This window comes from Lissotriton helveticus, chromosome 11 (genome assembly GCF_964261635.1).
Source record: "Lissotriton helveticus chromosome 11, aLisHel1.1, whole genome shotgun sequence".
Taxonomy (NCBI): Eukaryota; Metazoa; Chordata; class Amphibia; order Caudata; family Salamandridae; genus Lissotriton; species Lissotriton helveticus.
In genome coordinates this window covers 1,101,699,524-1,101,720,146 of record NC_136072.1, presented here as the reverse complement: position 1 = coordinate 1,101,720,146, position 20,623 = coordinate 1,101,699,524, and the positions used below count along the sequence as shown (strand labels likewise).

General features: G+C 46.5%; 1 protein-coding gene across 4 annotated transcripts in view; it reads right to left on the bottom strand.

The window, feature by feature from the left end:
• The window catches only part of SMPD4 (sphingomyelin phosphodiesterase 4), a 641,449-nt gene that overhangs the window by 20,775 nt on the left and 600,051 nt on the right, over window positions 1-20,623 (bottom strand). For all 4 annotated transcript variants that reach the window (XM_078667774.1, XM_078667777.1, XM_078667775.1 and 1 more), the window contains one exon: window positions 19,708-19,839. In XM_078667774.1, coding sequence (XP_078523900.1) covers window positions 19,708-19,839 — 132 coding nt within the window. The remainder of the gene's footprint in view (window positions 1-19,707; window positions 19,840-20,623) is intronic.

Here is a 20,623-nt window from a genome sequence, read left to right as displayed (position 1 = left end):
TTCTGCAGCGGTGAAGTTGTTGAAGGATTTTGGATCTTGGCAGTTCTCGAGGTCTCGAGATACTGCCTGCTCAAAGGCTATGACGGCCGCCAGCACAGTGTGTGGTGGGGGGTTGAAAGTGGAGCTTAGTCTGAGGCTAGTGTCACCATTACGCAGAGCCTCATTGGGATCATCCTTTCCTTCAAAGAAGGCTTTGACTTTCAGCTTTCTGAAAAAAGCTCCGAGCTCACAATGAAGTCGAAACTTGTCAGGTCGTGAAGTGGGAATGAAGCCTAATCCTTTCTCCAAAACCTTCGTTTCTACCGATGACAAGACTTTGTCGGAGAGGTTTGTTATTAAACTTAGGTGCCGCTCGTTCCCGATTGTTGTTCCTTGTTGCGGGTGTGATTGCTCACCATGTCCGTGTTCTCCCACGATAGTTGGTTGGACCCTCTTCTCTTCCCTCTTCCTCTCCTGCCAGCACCTAAAAAAGGCTGGCGAAATTGGGGCGCATAGTTGGTTGGTGGCATGAAGCCCGGGTTCCAACACATCATTGGGTAAGGTGGTTGATGGAAAGGGAATTGCTGTCCCATGTCCAACATTTGTGGAGGCATAGGCCATCCTTGTGGTTGGTTGTGGAATGCAGAGCGCCCTCTGTTGTTGCGGTTTCCTCTGTTGCCTCTCCTTCTGCCTTGTTTGTAGGAGCCGGTACTCGAACCACTACTAGCAGACGAATCCTCGTCTGATTGAGCGTTGCTAGTTGAATTTCTTGTGGGCGGTGTGAACGATGCCGCTGAGTAAGGGTAGATTTTTTCGAATTCGAATTTATCTAGGTCTTTTTGAAACTTAGTAACTTTTGCTTGCATTAAGTTCTCTTTGTATTCATTGAGGTCTTTGTTGATTTCATCTAGCTTCTTTTTGAAACCCGTTATTGTTGTTTTGAAACGGGTTTCAGTCTCTCGAATTTCAATCAATAGGGTCTCTGAAAGTCTTAGTGCTGTCTTGATTATGAGGACGAGCCAGTCGCGGGTGCAATGCCACGCGATCATGGCCCATTCCTTCCTAAAGGTGGCATCATTTAGGAAAATCCTAGGGGCATTTGTGACTAGTAGCCCTTTGGGGGCTGCGTTTTTCATCAGGTACTGCTTCAAAATGGTACCATGGAGGATGGTACGTATTCTCTCACGCTTCACTTCAGTGAGCTTTTCCCATTCGGAGGTGTGGGCAATTGCCTGAGAGACTGCAGGATCGGCAAATAAATTTGAGTCAGACAAGATGTCTACTATTTCTGACTCAGAGTACGCTAATCCCAAGTTTGACATGGTGACCACACGATGGTGAGAAACTAATGTTTAAAATAACTCAAATAAGCCAACCAAGGAAGGCTTAAAATTGAGAAAACTCTCACAGCTGTGCGCTGCTAAGTATGTCACAACAAAAAGAGAGGCAGGGAGAGTAATGGGACACTCTTATACCCCGGTATGAATCAAATAAACAAAGCAAGAGTGTTCCAAGGTAGTAACGAACCACCGGTTTGGAGCAAATCAACGACTTCACTTAAGGCGTTAAAGAAAGCCCTCACTCACCACCTAGTGATGACATGCTTCATCATCGGGCCCCACAAAAGAGACCTAGCGTCTCTTTCGTGTGCTTCAACGCCAGATCTACTGTCATCGGTAGAAACGAAGGTTTTGGAGAAAGGATTAGGCTTCATTCCCACTTCACGACCTGACAAGTTTCGACTTCATTGTGAGCTCGGAGCTTTTTTCAGAAAGCTGAAACTCAAAGCCTTCTTTGAAGGAAAGGATGATCCCAATGAGGCTCTGCGTAATGGTGACACTAGCCTCAGACTAAGCTCCACTTTCAACCCCCCACCACACACTGTGCCGGCGGCCGTCATAGCCTTCGAGCAGGCAGTATCTCGAGACCTCGAGAACTGCCAAGATCCAAAATCCTTCAACAACTTCACCGCTGCAGAATACCACGCATTGCAAGATTTACAGAACGACCAAAGCATCACGATAAAACCCGCGGATAAGGGTGGAGGCCTCGTCATTCAAAACACCACTGACTATGACAAGGCATGTCGGTTACTTCTTAATGATCAAAAGAACTACAAACTTTGACAGTAGATCCCACGGAGGATCTAAGATCACGGATCACGACACTAGTAAGGAGAGCGGAAGAAGATGGACTCATTTCAAAGAATGAGGCTGATTTCCTCAACATCAATGATAGCATCATCCCCTACTTCTACACCCTTCCCAAGACCCACACAAATCGAATGCCACCACCTGGACGTCCAATCGTCTCTGGGATTGGCTCCTTACTGGAACCCCTATCGCGTTTCTGCGATCATTACCTGAAACCGTTAGTACAGAGCACCCCAACTTACCTCAAGGACACTAAGAGCCTTCTACAACTACTTGAGAACCTGAGTTTCGCTGACAATACCGTCACCCTAGTTACGCTTGACATTGAGAGCTTATATACAAGCATCCCCCAGGACGACACCATCAAGGTCCTCGAGGCAGCCTTAGACTCTGTTACTTGGAACTATCAAACCTCTAAGGGTTTCATTTTGGAGTGTGCGACGTTGGCACTTAAAGAAAATTTCTTCTCCTATGATGGTGACCTTTACCTCCAGTGTACCGGTACCTCTATGGGCAGTACTTTTGCCCCGAGCGTAGCGGGCCTTTATGTAGCAGATTTTGAGGCTAAATACATCTTGCCAACTAACAGTCCCTTCTTTCAATCAATACAAGTCTGGCGTCGTTACATCGACGACGTCCTGGTCCTTTGGAATGGTAACGATGAGGAACTTCAGGCCTTCTTGACGTGGGTCAATACCCTTGACCCTAATTTGAAATTCATGTACGCCACGAGCAAAACTGAAGCCACATTCTTGGACGTCACAATCAAAGTCTTTGGAACCAAACTTATCACCAAGACTTTTCACAAACCAACTGCCAAAAACAATCTTCTAAAATATACCAGCTTCCATCCTCGTCCCTTGAGAGAGAATCTCCCCTATGGCCAGTACCTCCGGCTGAGACGGAACTGTTCTGAATTATAGGACTTTAAGGTACAATCCGCTGAATTAACAACCAAACTCAAGGCCAGGGGATACCCTACTTCAATCCTGACCAAAGGCTATAAAAGAGCTCGCAATCAGCCAAGGGAAGCTCTCCTCGAAGAAAGGGAGCACAACCAACAGGACATCCCTCTAACTTGTGTCACAACATATAGTACCCTGTCAAACTTTATGAAAAAGTCAATAAATAAAAATTGGCAAATTCTGTCCAGCACCAATAAGACCTGGGAAAAACCTCTCTTCTCCTTCAAGAAAGGTAGAAGCATAAAAGATGCATTAGTCCACACACGACCGAGACCCAAAATCCAAGAAGCACTGAGATCAGTAACTGATACCTGGGGTCTTCCAAAGGTGGTGGGCCACTACCCCTATGCCAATTGTAGCGTTTGCCACCTAACAACACACTCTAAAACGCTAGCTCTAGAACCAGGCAGGATATGGACACAACGAGATCATACAAACTGCAACACACAAAACGTAGTCTATCTCATCACGTGTCCTTGTAATCTACGTTATGTAGGTATGACCAGTAGAAAGGTCAAGCAGAGAATTTGTGAACACCGGTCCAATGTCAGATGCAAAAAATCTACCACCAAAATGAGCAAACACTTTCTGGAATCCAATCATACCACGAATGATATGCACTGGACAGTAATAGAACACATTGGAAGTGGCAGTAACATCAACAACCGCCTTTTTGAGAAGGAACAGAGGTGGGTCTACAGACTTGGGACCCACATTCTGGGGCTAAACTACGACATCCCATGGAACTCTGTCTTTAAGTAAAGCTTAACCATACCCTCTAGTCACGAACTCTGTTTCCACTTAACCAGAATTACTGCTACTTACAACATTTGTCACCATCTGTGAACCAACTCTTTATATACCTGCAATCCTCTGCCGCATGGTACTCTCTGATTCTAACTAGTGTTTATTACAGATCGCCAATGACTGGCAGTTTTTATGTTTTTTATGCTGCCTAGTGGTCAATTTGCTAGCATCAGACTGTGGCGCCCATAACCACGTCCTTACCTTTCCTCAATGTCCAATTTGATCGACATGACGATTTTCGTCACGCAACATTCACAGCCACCTCTTTCTGGCTAATTTTACACTATTACCCTCGATCATGAGTCAAAACCAGAATTGCTGTACCCTTAAATCACTTTTTCTATAACCAAATGAGTGAGAATAGATCCACCATACTTGTTTTGCCGGTTGCTCATAGCAACGTCCGGAATACCGGGCTCCTTCTCTGTGACCCACGTGTCATTTTCATCAGCTAACCCCGATTGGCCCACGCCCAAGCCTCTACCTGGTGCAACCACGCCCAACCCGGAAGCACAGTGCCGCGTAGCGATTACTTAACGCTCCCGCTGCCCCGCGCTTACATCTTCGGGGTCCAGCGGAGGGTCGCTACAGGTACACTACGAGTGCCGAGCGTCGAGGGCGTGAGTACAAAAGGAGTAACCTCTCTTCTGTTCACTTCACAAAGCTAAGTACCATTCCATGCCGAGGGACCGACCCTGTGTCAATTCCCTGTTGTTTTGTTTTACTCTTTACTATTGCAGGGTGTGCCAATTACGCTTCCAACCCCCCCCCTTGTGACCCATGGTGTGAACATTTTACACCTTAAAAGTGAGGAATTTTTTAATTTGTTAGCACGATTGTGATCGCGCCGACTTTTAGTTTGATAGCATCTTTGAAGCACAAAACCCATTGTATATAGCACTGCCTCTATATAGCATGTATAGTACACATCACTACCCATCTATAGCGTTCTATAAACTTGGGGACCTAGGTGGTGTTAACTATACTGCTACTCTGCCACACGATGCTTTTGAAACCACCTACCGGAGCACAATGGATTGACATTAAGTGACCAGCATCGTAACTCATTGTTTGTTCTGTCCTTTATGTTTGTCCGTGTAATTCTTTTTCCCACAGGTGCAGAAACCGCAAAAGTCGGAAGCCTCCTAAACCAGGAGTAATTAGGAAGACAACCTTTTGTTCCTAATTTTTTTGCACTTTTTTCACTATATTCTTTTCACTTTCACGTCCCTAGGTAAGGGTGGGCCTTAGCGAGCCCATACCGCCAGGGTTTATTTCACACTGAGTCCTGATGAATGCCAGGTAAATTCATACCGTTTCATGGCTGAAACATGTCGACTGACCTAGGAAACTACCACTTAATTAAATGTGGACGCATTTCCTACACATAATTTTTACCTTTAAGTCCTTAGTGATCATAATAATAAAGTTAATTTTGATACACTACTGACTTCTTTTTTAACCTCTCACCACCCACTTAATTTTCTTTTGCACAACACTGCCTTAACCCACTAACCCGCTCCGCAGTAGATCTGGCGTTGAAGCACACGAAAGAGACGCTAGGTCTCTTTTGTGGGGCCCGATGATGAAGCATGTCATCACTAGGTGGTGAGTGAGGGCTTTCTTTAACGCCTTAAGTGAAGTCGTTGATTTGCTCCAAACCGGTGGTTCGTTACTACCTTGGAACACTCTTGCTTTGTTTATTTTATCAATTTTATTGTCAGTGTATTGTTTCCATCAGTGTCAATCCACAAAAGATCATTCCTTGTAGTTATACTTTTGTTGTAATAATACATCTTGTTGTTCATTTCTGCCCGCACCTTGCAGCAACAGAGGACTCCATCGCCCAGAGGGAACCGCGGCAGGAGCCGCACCCACAGCGCGGGAGCGTGTTGTTCATTTCTACCCACACCTTGCAGCAACAGAGGACTCCAGCGCCCAGAGGGAACTGCGGCAGGAGCCGCAGCACTTTCGCGCCAGCCGGCGCATATAGCCTGCTCTCGGTTCCCGCAGCGCGGGAGCGTGTTGTTCATTTCTGCCTGCACCTTGCAGCAACAGAGGACTCCAGCGCCCAGAGGAAACTGCGGCAGGAGCCGCGTCACTTTCGCGCTGATGTGCCGCACCCCAAAAGCTCTACGCATTTTGGTGCGGGGCTTTGTAGAGTTCATGGCTGCCCTGGATTTATGCACTAATTTAAAAAAATCTTTTTTAATGGCGTGTGGGTCGAAGAAGTATTTTAACACATCAATTGTTTTAAATTCAAATAGTTTACAAAGCACTCGCACCTTCCCATATCTTGGGCTGGTATTTGCTTCAAATGGATTGTGGGCTGACCATCTGGCTCACTGTAGGAGAAAGTTTACAAACTCTACTAATATGATACTCGGGTTGCCAAAGCCGAGGAACACAGAGGTTGTATCTGCCACTGTTAAAAATGTTAAACTCCAATGTATACCAATTGCCACTTACGGTGCAGAAGTTTGGGGCCATACTAATAGTGGCAGCATCCAGTATGAAGAGAATAGATTTTGTCGTAAAATCCTGGGTGCACCCATTTCCTCTTCAATATATGCCAGTCATTGTGAACTCAACTTGTCATATATTGAAGAATACATCAAGGCTCGCCCAGCATTATTTTGGCTGAGAGTTTGGAGAAACCCTGCGGCCCAACTTACTAGGGAGATAATATCAGATTGTTTAAAATGTGATACGGGGATGGAAATACCTTGGCTGGCAGTATACAAAAGTTTAATCAGTGTGAATCATGAATATCTATTTTTAAATCCTTCAGACCTTGGCACTACTAGTAAAATATCCCTTCAGACGACCCTTTACGCATCTTATAGGAATGCTAAATTTGATAAAGAGTGTAAGAAAACGTCAGTCGCTAGATACATGCGTATTGAAAACATCTCATGCGCACCCTATAGCTATTTATTAAAACCCATTGGTCGTTGGGAAAGGGGTCTACTTTTCCGGTTGAGGACTGACACTATGAAATTCATGCTTTCATTCCATGTGGGGTACATTTCCCACCTCGATCATTTGCCATGTCCATGCAATAGCCAGCATAAACAATCTATGCTACACTTCTTATTTTTCTGTAGTTACTATTCAACACTTACCAAAAGGTTTTTGATTCCATATTTTAAGGCTTGACCTGAGATTGACTACAAGGCAGTATATGGGAAGGTCATTGCTTTGAAAGATGATGAGCTAAACTTTCGGGTTGGTTCCTTTCTAAAAGCGGCAGTGCGCACTCGCAACTCTATGTGCCCATGCTGAATTATATAATTTTATCCTGTTCCTTTTAATCCTTAAGCTATATGTATTTGTTGGCATATAAATATTCGAATGAATTTTGCTTTCTTTTTATCATCTTGTGCATTGTATTACTGAAGGACCAATGTTGACTTTAGACTAGGGGTTTGCATTGCACCGACTCTCAATTACACAGTTTTTACTTAGCGACAGGGAGTGAACGACCAAAGAATATGCACCATACTTGACCCCTCATGCATTTTTAAACTGAGCAGGTCCCTATGGCCTCACTGATAGAGAATGCTGATTCATCTATGAGCCAACTTTGGTTCAACAGCCGAGGTGCGCAGCCTGTAAAGGGGGGCCCTTGGGCACCATTCATAACAAAAGCGATCCAATTCATCCTTTTTATACGCAGTTCATTTAACCATCTTATCCCATTTTTTCACCAGTTCAAAGAGTTTAAAAATGGGTGAGCATTCTCCCTTCAGAATGTTTTGTTTTTTAATTTCTTTGTATTAACAGGTTAAAGTCAATCATTGCGGTACATCAAGTCTTAAGGTATTCATGGTTACACATGTGGGTTAAGACATTCACAGTTGGTACATTGTTCCTTATACAATTTATGGTGATCCCTGGACGTCTATTTCTGGCAATGGGGGAGTGGGGTGGGGGCAGAGGGGAGGTGTACAGATAGATCCTCGATATACATTCCAAGCGTTCCAGAAGGAAACCCATTTGCGGGGACAACCTCTTCCTTGCCAAATACACCGTTTTCTCTCTAAACCTACACCAATCCATTTCCCTCACCCAGGGCTCCTCGGTTGGGGTATGATTGGCTCCCCAGAGTTGTGCAAGTTTCGTTTGGCAATCATGAGGCCCGGCGTCACACATGTCTTCTGTGCCCCTTTCAGGTCCGTGGATTACCACACATTTAACAGGCATCTCTTTGCCTCTAGGCGAATTACCAATGTCAGTACGTCACTCATAACTGTGTGGATCCCACCCAAATAGCGCTGTATGTGGTCGCATTCTCTTAATGTGTGCAAGAACCTACCTGTCTGGCCACATTCCCTCCTACAGTCACCACACTCCGCTCTTCCCATTTTCATCAGGCAGGGCCCTGTTATATACACTTTGTGGAGTTTCTTGAGCTGGACGAGGTGCAGCCTAGCTGAAATGGCCACCTCCTGTGGGGAAGCCACAGCCTCTGTCCAGTCTTGGTCTTCCAAGATTATCCCGTCCTGTTCCCATTTCACTCTCATAGGACGGAGTGGATCCCCAGTGTGATTGATAAGTTTCTTATGTGTTAATGAGATTGTTTTTGTGGGTAGGTAGCCGTCTAGCAGCCTATCCTCCAAGGGGGAGGAGCCTGGGGGCGAGTCGCCGTGTAGTATGCTGGTCTGCAATGCATGTTGAACCTGCAGGTAGCGGAAATACTCGGTGTTTGCTAGCTCAAACTCCTGTTGGAGGGACGCAAAGGTTTTAACTTCTCCCTTCACCCAGAGGTCACCCATTTTAGAGGGTCCAATGAGGCCCCAGCGATCGAAACCCTTGAACTTCCATAAATTGCCCCGTCGTAGTGACCTGGATTGGGCAGCCCCTCAGGAGGGCAGGCTGAGGTCCCCCGAGGATATAAAGCATACATTTCTGCCAGTTGATCGAGTAACCAGAATGGCGGCCAAAGGAGGCGAATATGTCAAGTACACTGTTTAAGGACGATTTTGGGGAGGCCAGGAAGTGGAGAATATCGTCTGCATACAAAGAGATGTGATCTTCCTAGCCCTCCGCCCATTTCAGGTCTGGTAGCACCGGATCTCGGCGGATCCATGCGGCCAACGGCTCCAGGGCCAGCGCAAACAACAGCGGAGAGAGAGGGCAGCCCTGCCGCGTCCCTCTACCAAGCTGGAAGGTCTCCGACTTGTTATTGTTCACTACTCCTTGGGCCAGTGTGGCTGAATAGAGGAGCTGCACCCATTGAATGAATTGTTGCCCAAAGCCCATCTTCGTGAGGACTGCAAACAGATACGGCCATTCGAGTGGGTCAAAGGCTATTGTGGCATCTAGGGATGCTATTACTGCCTCCTCCTGAATTGGCCAACACCCTGTGAACTCTTCGCAGGTGTAGCGCAGAGTTTCGGTGTGGCATAAAGCCCGACTTATGACCTTAACCAGTCTATTAGCGAGAAGTTTGGCTAGAATTTTGCACTCAGCGTTTAACAGAGAGATCGGCCTGTACGAGGCACATTCTGTTATGGGCTTCCCTTCCTTATGGATTGTGACCAACGTACCAACTCTTTGGTCATGGGGGAGTTCCCCCTGGTACCTACATTCTTCCAGCATCACCCTGATGCAAGGGGCTAGCTTGTATGGCCGGAGCTTGTACAGCTCAATGGGCAGACCGTTTGGGCCCGCGGCCTTACCCAACCGCAAGCTTCTAATAGCCTGGGCTACTTCATCATTGGTTAGGTCGCTGTGTAGCTGTTTCAGCTCTTCCGCCGAGAGGGTGGGGAGAGTGATATCTACTAATAGTCGCTTGGAGTCCTCAGCCGTGCATGCAGTCTGGGTACTGTAGATAGTGCGGTAGTGGGCTGCAAATGTGTTAGTGGGCTGCAAATGTGTTAGCAATCTCCTGCGGGTCTGTGATAGTTCGCTATGCCCATTCTGTCAGCTCTGGGACTAATCTGCTAGCAAGTTCCTTCCTATCCAGCCACACTATTAGTTTGCCAGCCTTATCCCCGAGTTCATATATGCGCCCCTGCTTTTTCCTATCAATCTCTTTGGCCCTGTCCGTGACTGTGGCCCTGTAGTTGTTGCGCTTAAGCTTTAGAACGTGGAGGTTTTCTGGCGTGATGTTTCCCTCCTCGAGTCGGAGGATTTCGTCCTCCGCCTCTGCTACGGCTTTTATTTTTTTCTTTCCACGCTCCGGCTATTAGGGAGAGGGCTTATCCGGGTATCACAGTTTTAAAGGCCTCCCACAATACCTGGGGGGACCGTACTGACCCCTCGTTTGTCTGGAAGTATAATTCTATCCCTTTGTGCAACTCTTTACGGATCAGCGGATTCCGTAAGTGCCAGGGGCTGATGGGATACCCACCCTAGTGTGACCAATAACTGCCCGAGGCCAAAGCGGAGAGTGATCCGAAATACCTCTTACCCCGTGTCTTATCTCTTGTATGTGCATTACCTGTGATGCCGGAATAAGCAGATAATCAAACCTCGAGAGGCTGTTGTGGGCCCCAGAGTGGAATGTATGTTGAATGCTTACAGGGTGAAAAGACCGCCGCGCATCCACCAGACCCATTGTGTTCAAGAAATCTGGGAGCTACCTGTTAGAGGGACCTAATTCCCGTGGTGGGTGTCGATCTAGTGTACTAGAGCCCACAGAATTGAAATCCCCTCCCATAAAGAGCAGGCCGTCGGTACTGATAGTAGTAACAAGCCAGGTCTCTGAATTCCGTGTTTTGGAGGTCTCGGGTTACATACACTGATAGTAAAGTTAACGGCTGCCCTTCCCACCGCCCTGGGATCCCCGAATACCTGTCTCTCGTGTCTGTCACCTTCAGAATGTTTTTAACAATGTTTTTATGTCTAACCTGAGTTTGCACCCCATTTACAATGGAAAGTTTTCACAAACTGAACAGCCGACATTCACGTAATTTCATATGAAATCCCTGAATTTTGCAGCTGTTTCATTTGTATTTTTTCACATTATTTCTTTCTTGATGTTTTGGCATGAGGCAAGGGTTACTTTGTATTTAATTTCTAGCATTATCAAATTGGTATTAGCTTCATAAACGTATGACTAAGTAGCTTATCACGTAGTCGGAGGTTATTCCTTTGGTTCAGAGGGGGGAAGGTGGAGTGCGATGACAGGTGACAGCAATTAACCTCAGGTTTAAAAAAAGGTGAAATAAAAAACGGGGAAAAGACTAATCAAAAATAATGGTTAATACAATGGAGGAGTACAAAAACAACGGACGAACTAGCTGACTAAAATGAGCAAAGTGTTCTTTTGAGGCTTATTGGATATACCAATCGTCGTCATTTGATGGAGGCAATTATTGTCTATATGAACCATGTAAGTTTGTTTCCTGCTTTTATAACGTGCTAACTTGTTGTAAGGTTCAATCTATCATTGAGTTTGGCTTAAACACGAGTAGGAAGTACGATGTTGCTGCTGGGTTTAATTTGTTTTTGAGTTTGGTAGAGCTGCGTATTTATTTAATGTGTAGGTTTATATTGGAATGAGTAATAGTTTGACCACGTTGGGGGTTTGGTAATATTTTATGCATGGAGGGCTGTTAATAAGAAGGGAGTAATGTGTGTTTGGGTTATAATTATAACAGGTTCTTCTTTAACATCCTGAAGAAGAGAGTAAATTCTCGAAATGCATTGGGTTTCAACAAAGAAGAATAAAAGTTGTATTGTTACAATAAAAGTATAACTACAAGGAATGATCTTTTGTGGATTGACACTGATGGAAACAACACACTGACAATGAAATCGTTGAAACATGAATGTCCTCATGTTCAGCCTGTTTGAACTGGAGAAAAAATGGGATAAGATGGTTAAATGAACTGCGTATAAAAAGGATGAATTGGATTGCTTTTGTTATGAATGGCGCCCAAGGGCCCCCCTTTACAGGCTGCGCACCTCGGCTGTTGAACAAAAGTTGCCTCATAGATGAATCAGCATTCTCTATCAGTGAGGCCATAGGGACCTGGTCAGTTTAAAAATGCATGAGGGGTCAAGTATGGTGCAAATTCTTTAGTCGTTCACTCCCTGTCGCTAGGTAAAAACTGTGTAATTGAGAGTCGGTGCAATGGAAACCCCTAGTCTAAAGTCAACATGCTTCTGCCCCCTGGTTTATGGCCTATCCAGGTCAGCAGCTTTCATCAGAAGTGATCCTTCCCTACTTCTATTCTAAGTCAATCCAGTAGGGGGTTGTGTCTCTAACTGTGTGAATGAAGAAGGGAAAAAATAGCTGTACCCAGATAGGGACACTGCAGCATTCGGCTTGGTCACCCGTTGAAATACAGCAAATGCATTAATTTAATGAAGTCATCAATTACTCAATGAGAAACTGAATTGAACCCTGTTTATACTCAATACTAGACAGCTTACTTCATGTGGTGTAGATAACAAGTTTTATCAGAGGCTTGGAATTTAAAACAATTTTGTATAAATCACTTGTGATCTCTGCAAACAGCACACGCAGTGCACCACCATACAAAGACCTACACCGAAGTGGTCTGAAGGTAAACAATTGACCACACTATTTTTCACTGTCAAAAAGTGCTTAAATTACCACCTAGCATCAATCAGTGTGCCAGTTTTTTTCAAATAGGCAAAAAGTAACAGTTTTTAAATGTAAGTCTGAATAGCATGATGCTTATTTATTTATTTATTTTGAAGCTTATAAAGCACGTGGCTACCCCCAACGGGGGTGTCCCGGCGCTACAGACTAAGAGCAGCAGGGATGTCTAACACGGTTAGCGGTTGGAGAACAGCAAGGTTTTTAAGTTGTGGCGAAACAGAGATTCAGATTCTGTCAGCTGCAGACACAGTGGTAGGCTGTTCCACAGTTCGGCAGACACAACGGCAAAAGCTCCGCCCCCTGTTCTGGAGCGGCAGAAACGGGGAGGGTGAAGAAGACGGAGGTGATTGGATATGAGAGCTCGGGCAGACTGAACAGGCTTTAGCCTACATCTGAGATAGGCTGGCCCTTGGCCATTTAGAGCCCTGAAAGCCAGGACCAAGGATTTAAACTGGATGCGATAGGTCACAGGCAACCAGTGAAGTTTAATCAGATGAGGAGTTATTGAGTGACGGTAGGGAATATTGCATATCAGCCTTGCTGCGGCATTCTGCACAATCTGCAGCCGTTTAACCAGATAGGCTGGGGCTTCCACATAAAGGCTATTGGAGTTATCCAGATGAGAAGTAATAAGGGCATGGATGAAGGTCCTACGTGAATCCAGAGGCAGGAAATGGAGAATTTTACTATTCATACGAAGTTTGCCAAAACATGCAGAGGTGACCTTATTAATTTCAGTCTTACATGACAGTTCATTGACCAATTGGAAACCCAAATTTGGAGCTGATTTTATCGGTACCAGGGGAGGGTTAAGATCAGATGGCCACCACAGTAGAGAAGGAAGTGGGGCACTTTGATTGAAGAACAACACCTCGGTTTTATCCATATTAAGCTTCAGGGTGTTGAGGATCATCCAAGATGAGATGTTGGTCAGGCAGCGTCTAAAGTTGTCAAAGCCGCCGTCAGAGTGATCTCTAAATGAAAACACAAGCTGAGTGTCATCAGCATAGGAGATCACTCTTACCCCCCCAAGATTCAATTACCTCGTCCAGAGGAGAAAGATAGACATTAAAGAAGAGAGGGCTCAGTGCAGAGCCCTGAGGTACGCCGCAGCTGAGTGTTTTTTTCTCCGAGGCAAACGGCCGGAGGAAGACCTGCTGAGTTCTACCACACAGAAAAGATCTTATGCAGGCCAAGGGGATATCCCGTATCCCGAGACTATATAGTTTATCTAACAGAATGGCGTGTGAGACTGTATCGAAAGCCGCACACAGGTCGAGGAGCACCAACATGGCCTCCTCGGCGGCATCCACGCATTCACAAATGGTCTCAGTTACCTCCGGCATAGCGGTCTCCGTACTGTAACCGGATCTAAATCCGGATTGTGAGTCGTGGAATAATTGTCTGAAACTCCAGATAGCCGGCCAGTTGTTCTTGCACGACTTTCTCTAGTACCTTGGCTGGTTTGGGGAGGAGTGAAATTGGACGATAGTTGTTGAACACCGAAGGATCGGCGTCAGCTTTTTTCAAAATGGGAATCAACATGGCCTGTTTCCATGATGTGGGGAGCTGACCTGAGAGTAAAGACGAGTTCCAGATTGAAATTAGTGGGGCAGAGATGAGGGGGACGAGAGTGCTGTGCACTTGGGAAGGAACCGGGTCCAGCGGGGACCCCGATTTACACAGCCGTATTTTCATCAGGGCTGATTCCATAGAAATAGCTTTAAATGACACAAACGCCTCCTCCTGAGGAACCTTAAGATCCGTGGGAGGGATTGCAAGGGCCTGATTGAAAGAGGCAGAGATATCAATGATTTTATCACGAAAGAAGTTAGAGACCGTCACAAAGATTTTTACGGGCATATCGAACAGGCAAGTGCCAAGCCTTTAGCAAATTCCTTCACAAAAGAGTTTTCAGCAGTGGTAATTTGGCTGATAAGATGTTCCCTCATAGTAGCACGCTTAAGTTTGTGAATTTTTTTATCGCTGCTCTATAGGTGGCTTTAGCGACAGGATCATGGGATAGTCGCCAACTGCGCTCCAGCTTTTTACAATTGCTCCTTTCAGTACGCAGGGCCGAGGAGAACAAAGGCGCTGAGGGTTTTGATCTTGAGGAGGATAACGGTCGCACCGGAGCGATGACGTCAATGGCAGAGGAGAGACGAGTATTCAAATTAGAGACGTCGGTGTTCAGATCACCGAAGTCTGCCAGGTCGAGTTGGCAAGAATGGGTGCAAGAGCATTGCAAGTAACCTTATACCATTTCCTGCCAAGGTCCCTGGCTTTAGTTGAAGTAACAGGTGGCAGGGAAATGGCCTACCTAAATGGAATCAGATAATGGTCATACCAGGTAAGGGGTAGGGGAGGTGAGGTGGTAAGGCCAGAATAGTTAGTAAATATGAGATCAAGAGTGTGGCCCGCTTGATGTGTAGGGCCCTGTACACGCTGAAAAAAATTCAGGCCCTCCATGGTATCCAGGAGAGGTCTAGCCTTAGAGCATGCAGCATCGTCCACATGCAGGTTGAAGTCTCCAAGGATAGTAAAATGAGGATGCTTCAGAGAAAGGTCAGCGATCGTAATGAGGAGTTCAGTAAGAAAAGAAGGGGAAGCGTCAGGGGGGTTATATAACAGAACACCCGCTAAGATTAAGTTAGTTGCATCCGAGATGCTAAAATACATAGCTTTGATAGAGCCGATGTTAACAAGTTTTCTAGATGCGATCTTCCAGTGAGAACGTAGGATTACAGCGATCCCTCCTCCCACCTTTGCGCCCGAACGACTAATCCCAACAAAACGGTAGTCTGGGGTGTTGGACTTGGCCCTTCTGGCAGGTTCACCCCTAAACTTTTTGCTTTTAATGGTGACCTGGTGATGGTGATTTTTGGGTTCTGCGCACTTTCACTGTGTCCCAGTGGAAAGTGAGTGCGCACTCTGAGTGCGTGGAGTAAGGTTGGCCTGCCCTCCCATAGGAATGCATGGGGAATGTATGTGTCCCTGGTAGTTCCTGATGCGTGGGGTGTACAGGCTTGAGTCTGGTATGTGCGGACTCGTGTGATTGAATGCTGCGAAATGATGTATGCGGTGTGTATGTGTCTAGTGGGGAAGTGCCACTTCTAGACATGAGTGTGCGTGTGCAGTAAGTATGCTGGCGCGTGATTGGCCGAAGCTGGCTGGGGAGCCTGGCTCCAAGAGTCTGTGTGGGTCTGCCCCGGTGGTGAATGGAGAGATTAGCATGCTGATGTGAGTGAGGGGCTGCACCTGGGTCCTGAATAGGGCTGGGCTTTTCCCACACAGTGCTGGCTCCGCCCCCTGTGGTGCGACTGATGACCCTAGCCTGCCTGGTGAATGGAAAGGGTGGCTGAGGTAAACACAGTGCTCCACAACCAGCTGCGACTGGTTCTCCCTGCACCTGAAGACAAAGGAAAAAGGTGTATAAAAGAGGGGCTGTGACCCCATGAAAATGTTCTTGTTCCCAACTTGAATCTACCAGGGGCATGCTGCTGCTTGGGCCCAGGGGAAGGCTTGCCTCCCTGGGCCCTGCCCAGCCCCTGGACAGCTGAGGTCCTGGACTCCTTAAGGACTTTGCTGGTTTCTGTTGCCCTATCGCCTGGGAGCGCTTTCCTTGGGCCCCTAGCGCTTGAGAGCGCTGTTCCTCCTGCCTAGCGCTTGGAAGCGCTGGTTATTTCCTCCTAGCACTTGGGAGCGCTTCATTTGTGTACCTAGCGCTTGGAAGCGCTGTTTATCTCCGCCGGTGCCCACCCGGCATTTGCCCCGGATTGTGCCTCCACCTGTGGTCCTCCCTGCCGGGCCGCCGCGCTGCCTGCGACGACCCAGAAGTACTGGGGGTCCCAACCGGAAGTCCCGCCCTCGCAGAGCAGGATGAGAAGAGCTGAGGAGGCAGAAGGCGCAGGCGGGGCTCCGTTGTGGGAAGGAGAGCCCCGCGCTGCCCAGAGGAGAGCCCCGCCGCCCGGGAGATAGAGCCGCCGCCGAGCCTGCCAGACCCGGTGAGTGCATGGAAAAAGAGGAGGGGTGTCGGGGCACATTGCCGGTGCCCGCTCCTCCCCTCCAGCGCGAGTACCTGGGTGCAGAGAGGCCCGTGGGGCCTCCCTTGATGCCGAGTCCCCCGAGAGGGACTCCGCCTACCGCCACATTGTTCTCGAGCCCGAGAGGTTCAAGCGCCAGTTTGTTCTTTGAGCCCCGAGAGGCTCCAGGCGCCCCGTTGTATTGAAGAGCCCACGAGGCTCTTGGGGCATTACTTAGTCTTGAGCCCAGAGAGGCTCCATCCGGGGACCATTGTCAGTTTGAGTCCCCAGGAGGGGGACTCCGCTGATTTGCCCGCATCTGGTGCCAGGGCCCGAGGCCCCAACGACCGGCACACTTTCTTTGTTATTGAGAGCCCGAGAGGCTCAGGGCATTCTTGTTTTCGAGCCCACGAGGCTCCACGCCCGCATCTTGTGTATTTACGAGCCCTGAGAGGCTCGAGGGCCAGTTCCTTGTTCGAGAGCCCTGAGAGAGGCTCACCGTCCAGATTTGTCTTACGAGCCCTGGGAGGCTCTTGAGTGCCATTCTGTTGTTCTTGAGCCCAGGAGGTTCCAACGTTGGCCCCATCAGTATTTTCAACTGCCCAGCACTTCGTGGGCAGTTGCCACGTTTAGGCTTGTGTTCTTGGCTGCCTGCCCAGCCTGCCTGACTTTGGGACACAGGGCGTCCTAGCCCTAGAGAGGCTAGTTGGTCTAGGGACTGCCACAGGTTGCGGCTAATGTGATTAATGCGCAATTGTGTTCTTTGATACACCTCTGAATGTTTTTAGGCATCGTGTTTTCCTTCCCTGCACCTCTGAATGTGTTGTTAATGCGGCATGTGCCTTGTTCCTTACACCTCTGAATGTATGTTATGCATCATGTGTTATGTGCTTATACCCCTACAGGTATTGTGATACTTAGGTGGTTTTTCTCCTAGTGCAGGTGGTGCTAGTGAGGTCCTGGTTCCCTGCGCAATATTCTCCTAAGGTGGTTAGGGTTGCGTAGGTGGTACTTACCTGGTTACCAGTAGTTACTGGTTGTGTGCTAAAGTGATTTTACATTCTATGTGCTATGTTCTAAAAGTGTTACTTCTAAAAGTGCTGATTCCTGACAGTGGTCCAGGTGGCCCTGTCTTGTACATATCCCCTGTAAATTCTGCCCGTGCCTGTTGGCACATTGTAAAGTGTGTGTTTTTATCTAATGTGTTTTGGTGTAATACAAAGGCTATTATTATATACAACCTTGTGAGGAGTTTCGTTTGTGGTGGGCCTTGGGTGTTGTTGCTGGGGGTGCGTGCGCAAACACTTAACTCACATTGCCTCCGAGTTTAGCCTTACTGCTCGTGCTACGTTACCAAGGGGGTGAGCAGGGGTTATCTTGGTGTGTAACTCCCTTGCCCTGACGTGGAAGTGGTGGTCTCTGACTGACTTTGGAGCAAGCCCTGGCCAGCCAAAGTCTGGTGGAATTGCAAGATTAAGGTCAGGGTTGGAGGAATCTTTGACCCACGTCCCTGTCAAAAACATTAGGTCCCAGGAGTGAGTGGAAAAGGAAAGCCAAATATATCCAGCGTGACGAGGGAGAGATCTGCAACTAAGCAGACAGGCCATGACAGAATCAGGAGGGCTAGAAAGCGTGGCTCCCCTTACACACGCGGAGGGCCGTTCACTGGGTGGACTCAATGTAAACGGGCAATTGTCACAGCTAAAATAGTTATAAGGTGAAACGTACTGCAATAAAGCATGACATCTCCCAGTTCTTTGGACATGCAGCACCCCTGTGACACCAGCCTACTGTTAGGTAAATTCCTTCAGTTCACGGATCCCTTAAAAAGATCCCATTGCTATACCTGGAGATGCGATGAGACTGCACCATCACATGGTCCTACCAGGTCATCACCACTTAGAACTACAAAGCAGGACTGTGGTGTTACAACACTTCCATCATCTTGGAAGTGGTGAAGAAACTGGCAGCTTGTGACCACCACACGTAGGACCGTGACGCAGAACTACCAAGCTACAACACTGCCGCCATCTTTAGAGTACTAAAGAAATTGGCAGAGTGCCCAAATCAACTCAATATTGGGCTCATTTGTGGTCTAAAAATATACTAAAAATGGACGAGCCGAATATTGTATTGGCGTTGTTTTATTTATTTGGACAGAACTAGACTGTTAAAGTTACATCACTAAACTAGATTTGGTATGGAAGAACGCCACTGAAACACTGCTGCCATCTTGGAAATACAAAAGAGACTGCCAGATAGGCAATTAGTAAGTCAGACCTATCGTTGACTAAAGACATAATAGTCATTTGAATAATTGTCACTGTATCTTCAATGCTAGTTTTGTAGGTCGCAGAGGAGCAGTACCAACCATGTCAAGTTTCATCCAAATATGGAAATTATTTATATAGGTCAAACACAAGACTGAGGTCTATGTAAATAATGGGTATACCAACGAGAAAGTAAGGGGGTGGGGAAAATTGGAAATCTTGAATCATTAGAGTGCAATTTTGTAATCATAAAGCGTATACACAATTACTGCATGAAGAGGAAGCTATATGTGATCCAGGTCAAACTACAATTGGAAATAACCCAACTGATCACATCTTTTCCTCAAAGAAAAATTTATATAAGCAACAACCAATAATAATGAATAAACAATTCTACAACACACCACCCTGACAATGGAATCTATGGCAGGAACCCTAACTGTTCAATATTGAGATGCAGTACAAAGTTTATGTGCCGCACCATTAAATGCTGGTGCACTGTGTGTGCAGCATCAATTATTGATTGGGTCAGGGGTATGAGAGGAAGGCACTTGAGATAACTAAGCAGAAATCACATCAAGGAACATAACAGGTAGAATTGTATAGACGTGGCTCTCAGTTTATCAGAGCCTTTAACTTCTTACCCTTTTCAGCCCTTCGCTGATACTGCTGAGCTTACCCAGGGAACTAGGATGTAGCACAACGTAGACATGGTGGTAGTTCGTGAATTACAGTCATAATTAGGCTGAATTATATAGATTGAACCTAGTTGTTGTAGAGATATATGGAATTCTTTTTGTAGGAACCAACAAGTTTGCCTGTCCAGCCTTGATGGATTCTAGAGGAACACTTATTTAATTAGAGTTTGTCTAGTGACCAGGCTAGAAGCAATGCTCTCTTAGGGCAATGTAAAAATACATGAGCTCTTACCTGATACCTGCCCAAGGGAGTGAGAAGTAACCTGTTGTCACTCATTATACAGTCTGGGAGTTGCTTCTTTCCATTCTCATTGCGTACTGTCTCACAGTTCGCCATTAACTGTGTCAGCTGTGCAGTGTTGAGCTGTTTACAACATTCAAGAGAAAGGAGAAATATCATGCAAAGCTGTACAGCATTATAACACTTGAAAGCCATGAAGTTATACTTCATCTAAGTTCTACTGCACCTATTTATTTTGGAAACATTAAAGGGTAAACCAGGATCTCACAGATACACACCAGAGACCTACCTATACATTGCAAAGAGAGTTTGAAGAACGGTCATTAAAGCACTAAGCTACCTCACTGCATAAAGATCTGTGCAAACCAGATAGTAAGTTTGCTTCTTATTTCTTTTCACAATATACAAAGTGCTTCTGCTGGGGACTCTCTGTAGCAACAGTAAAACCCCCTGCAGTGGCCTGAGAGGTCAGGAATAAGTTCAGCAGTAGTAGTTTTAGTTTTGTGAAGTAAAAAACTGATGAAGAGGGTGCTGTTGAAAAATTGAACAAGATCTTATGGTGTAGGTTAAGATGCAAGTTAATACAGAAGGCTGGTGGAACTGCCATAGATATCTGCCTTGCAAGAGAATGGTGTTGGACAGGCAGCAATGAGTTACCTGTGTGTATTCAATTCTGCAACTGTAGAGTTTATATAGGGCCATGAATGAGGTGTTTTGGAACAGCATTATGTGGAGTTCAGCCACAGAAAAGGCACAGTGAGATGTTTTTGTAAAGTAAGACTTACATTTCAAAAGCACAATTAGCCACAGGACAGGTGGGGTTGTTTGCCAGATCTGTTTAAGGACCCAATCTTACATCAGTCACTGATAAACCTAGTTACTATGTTAGTGGCCTGGTATTGACTCA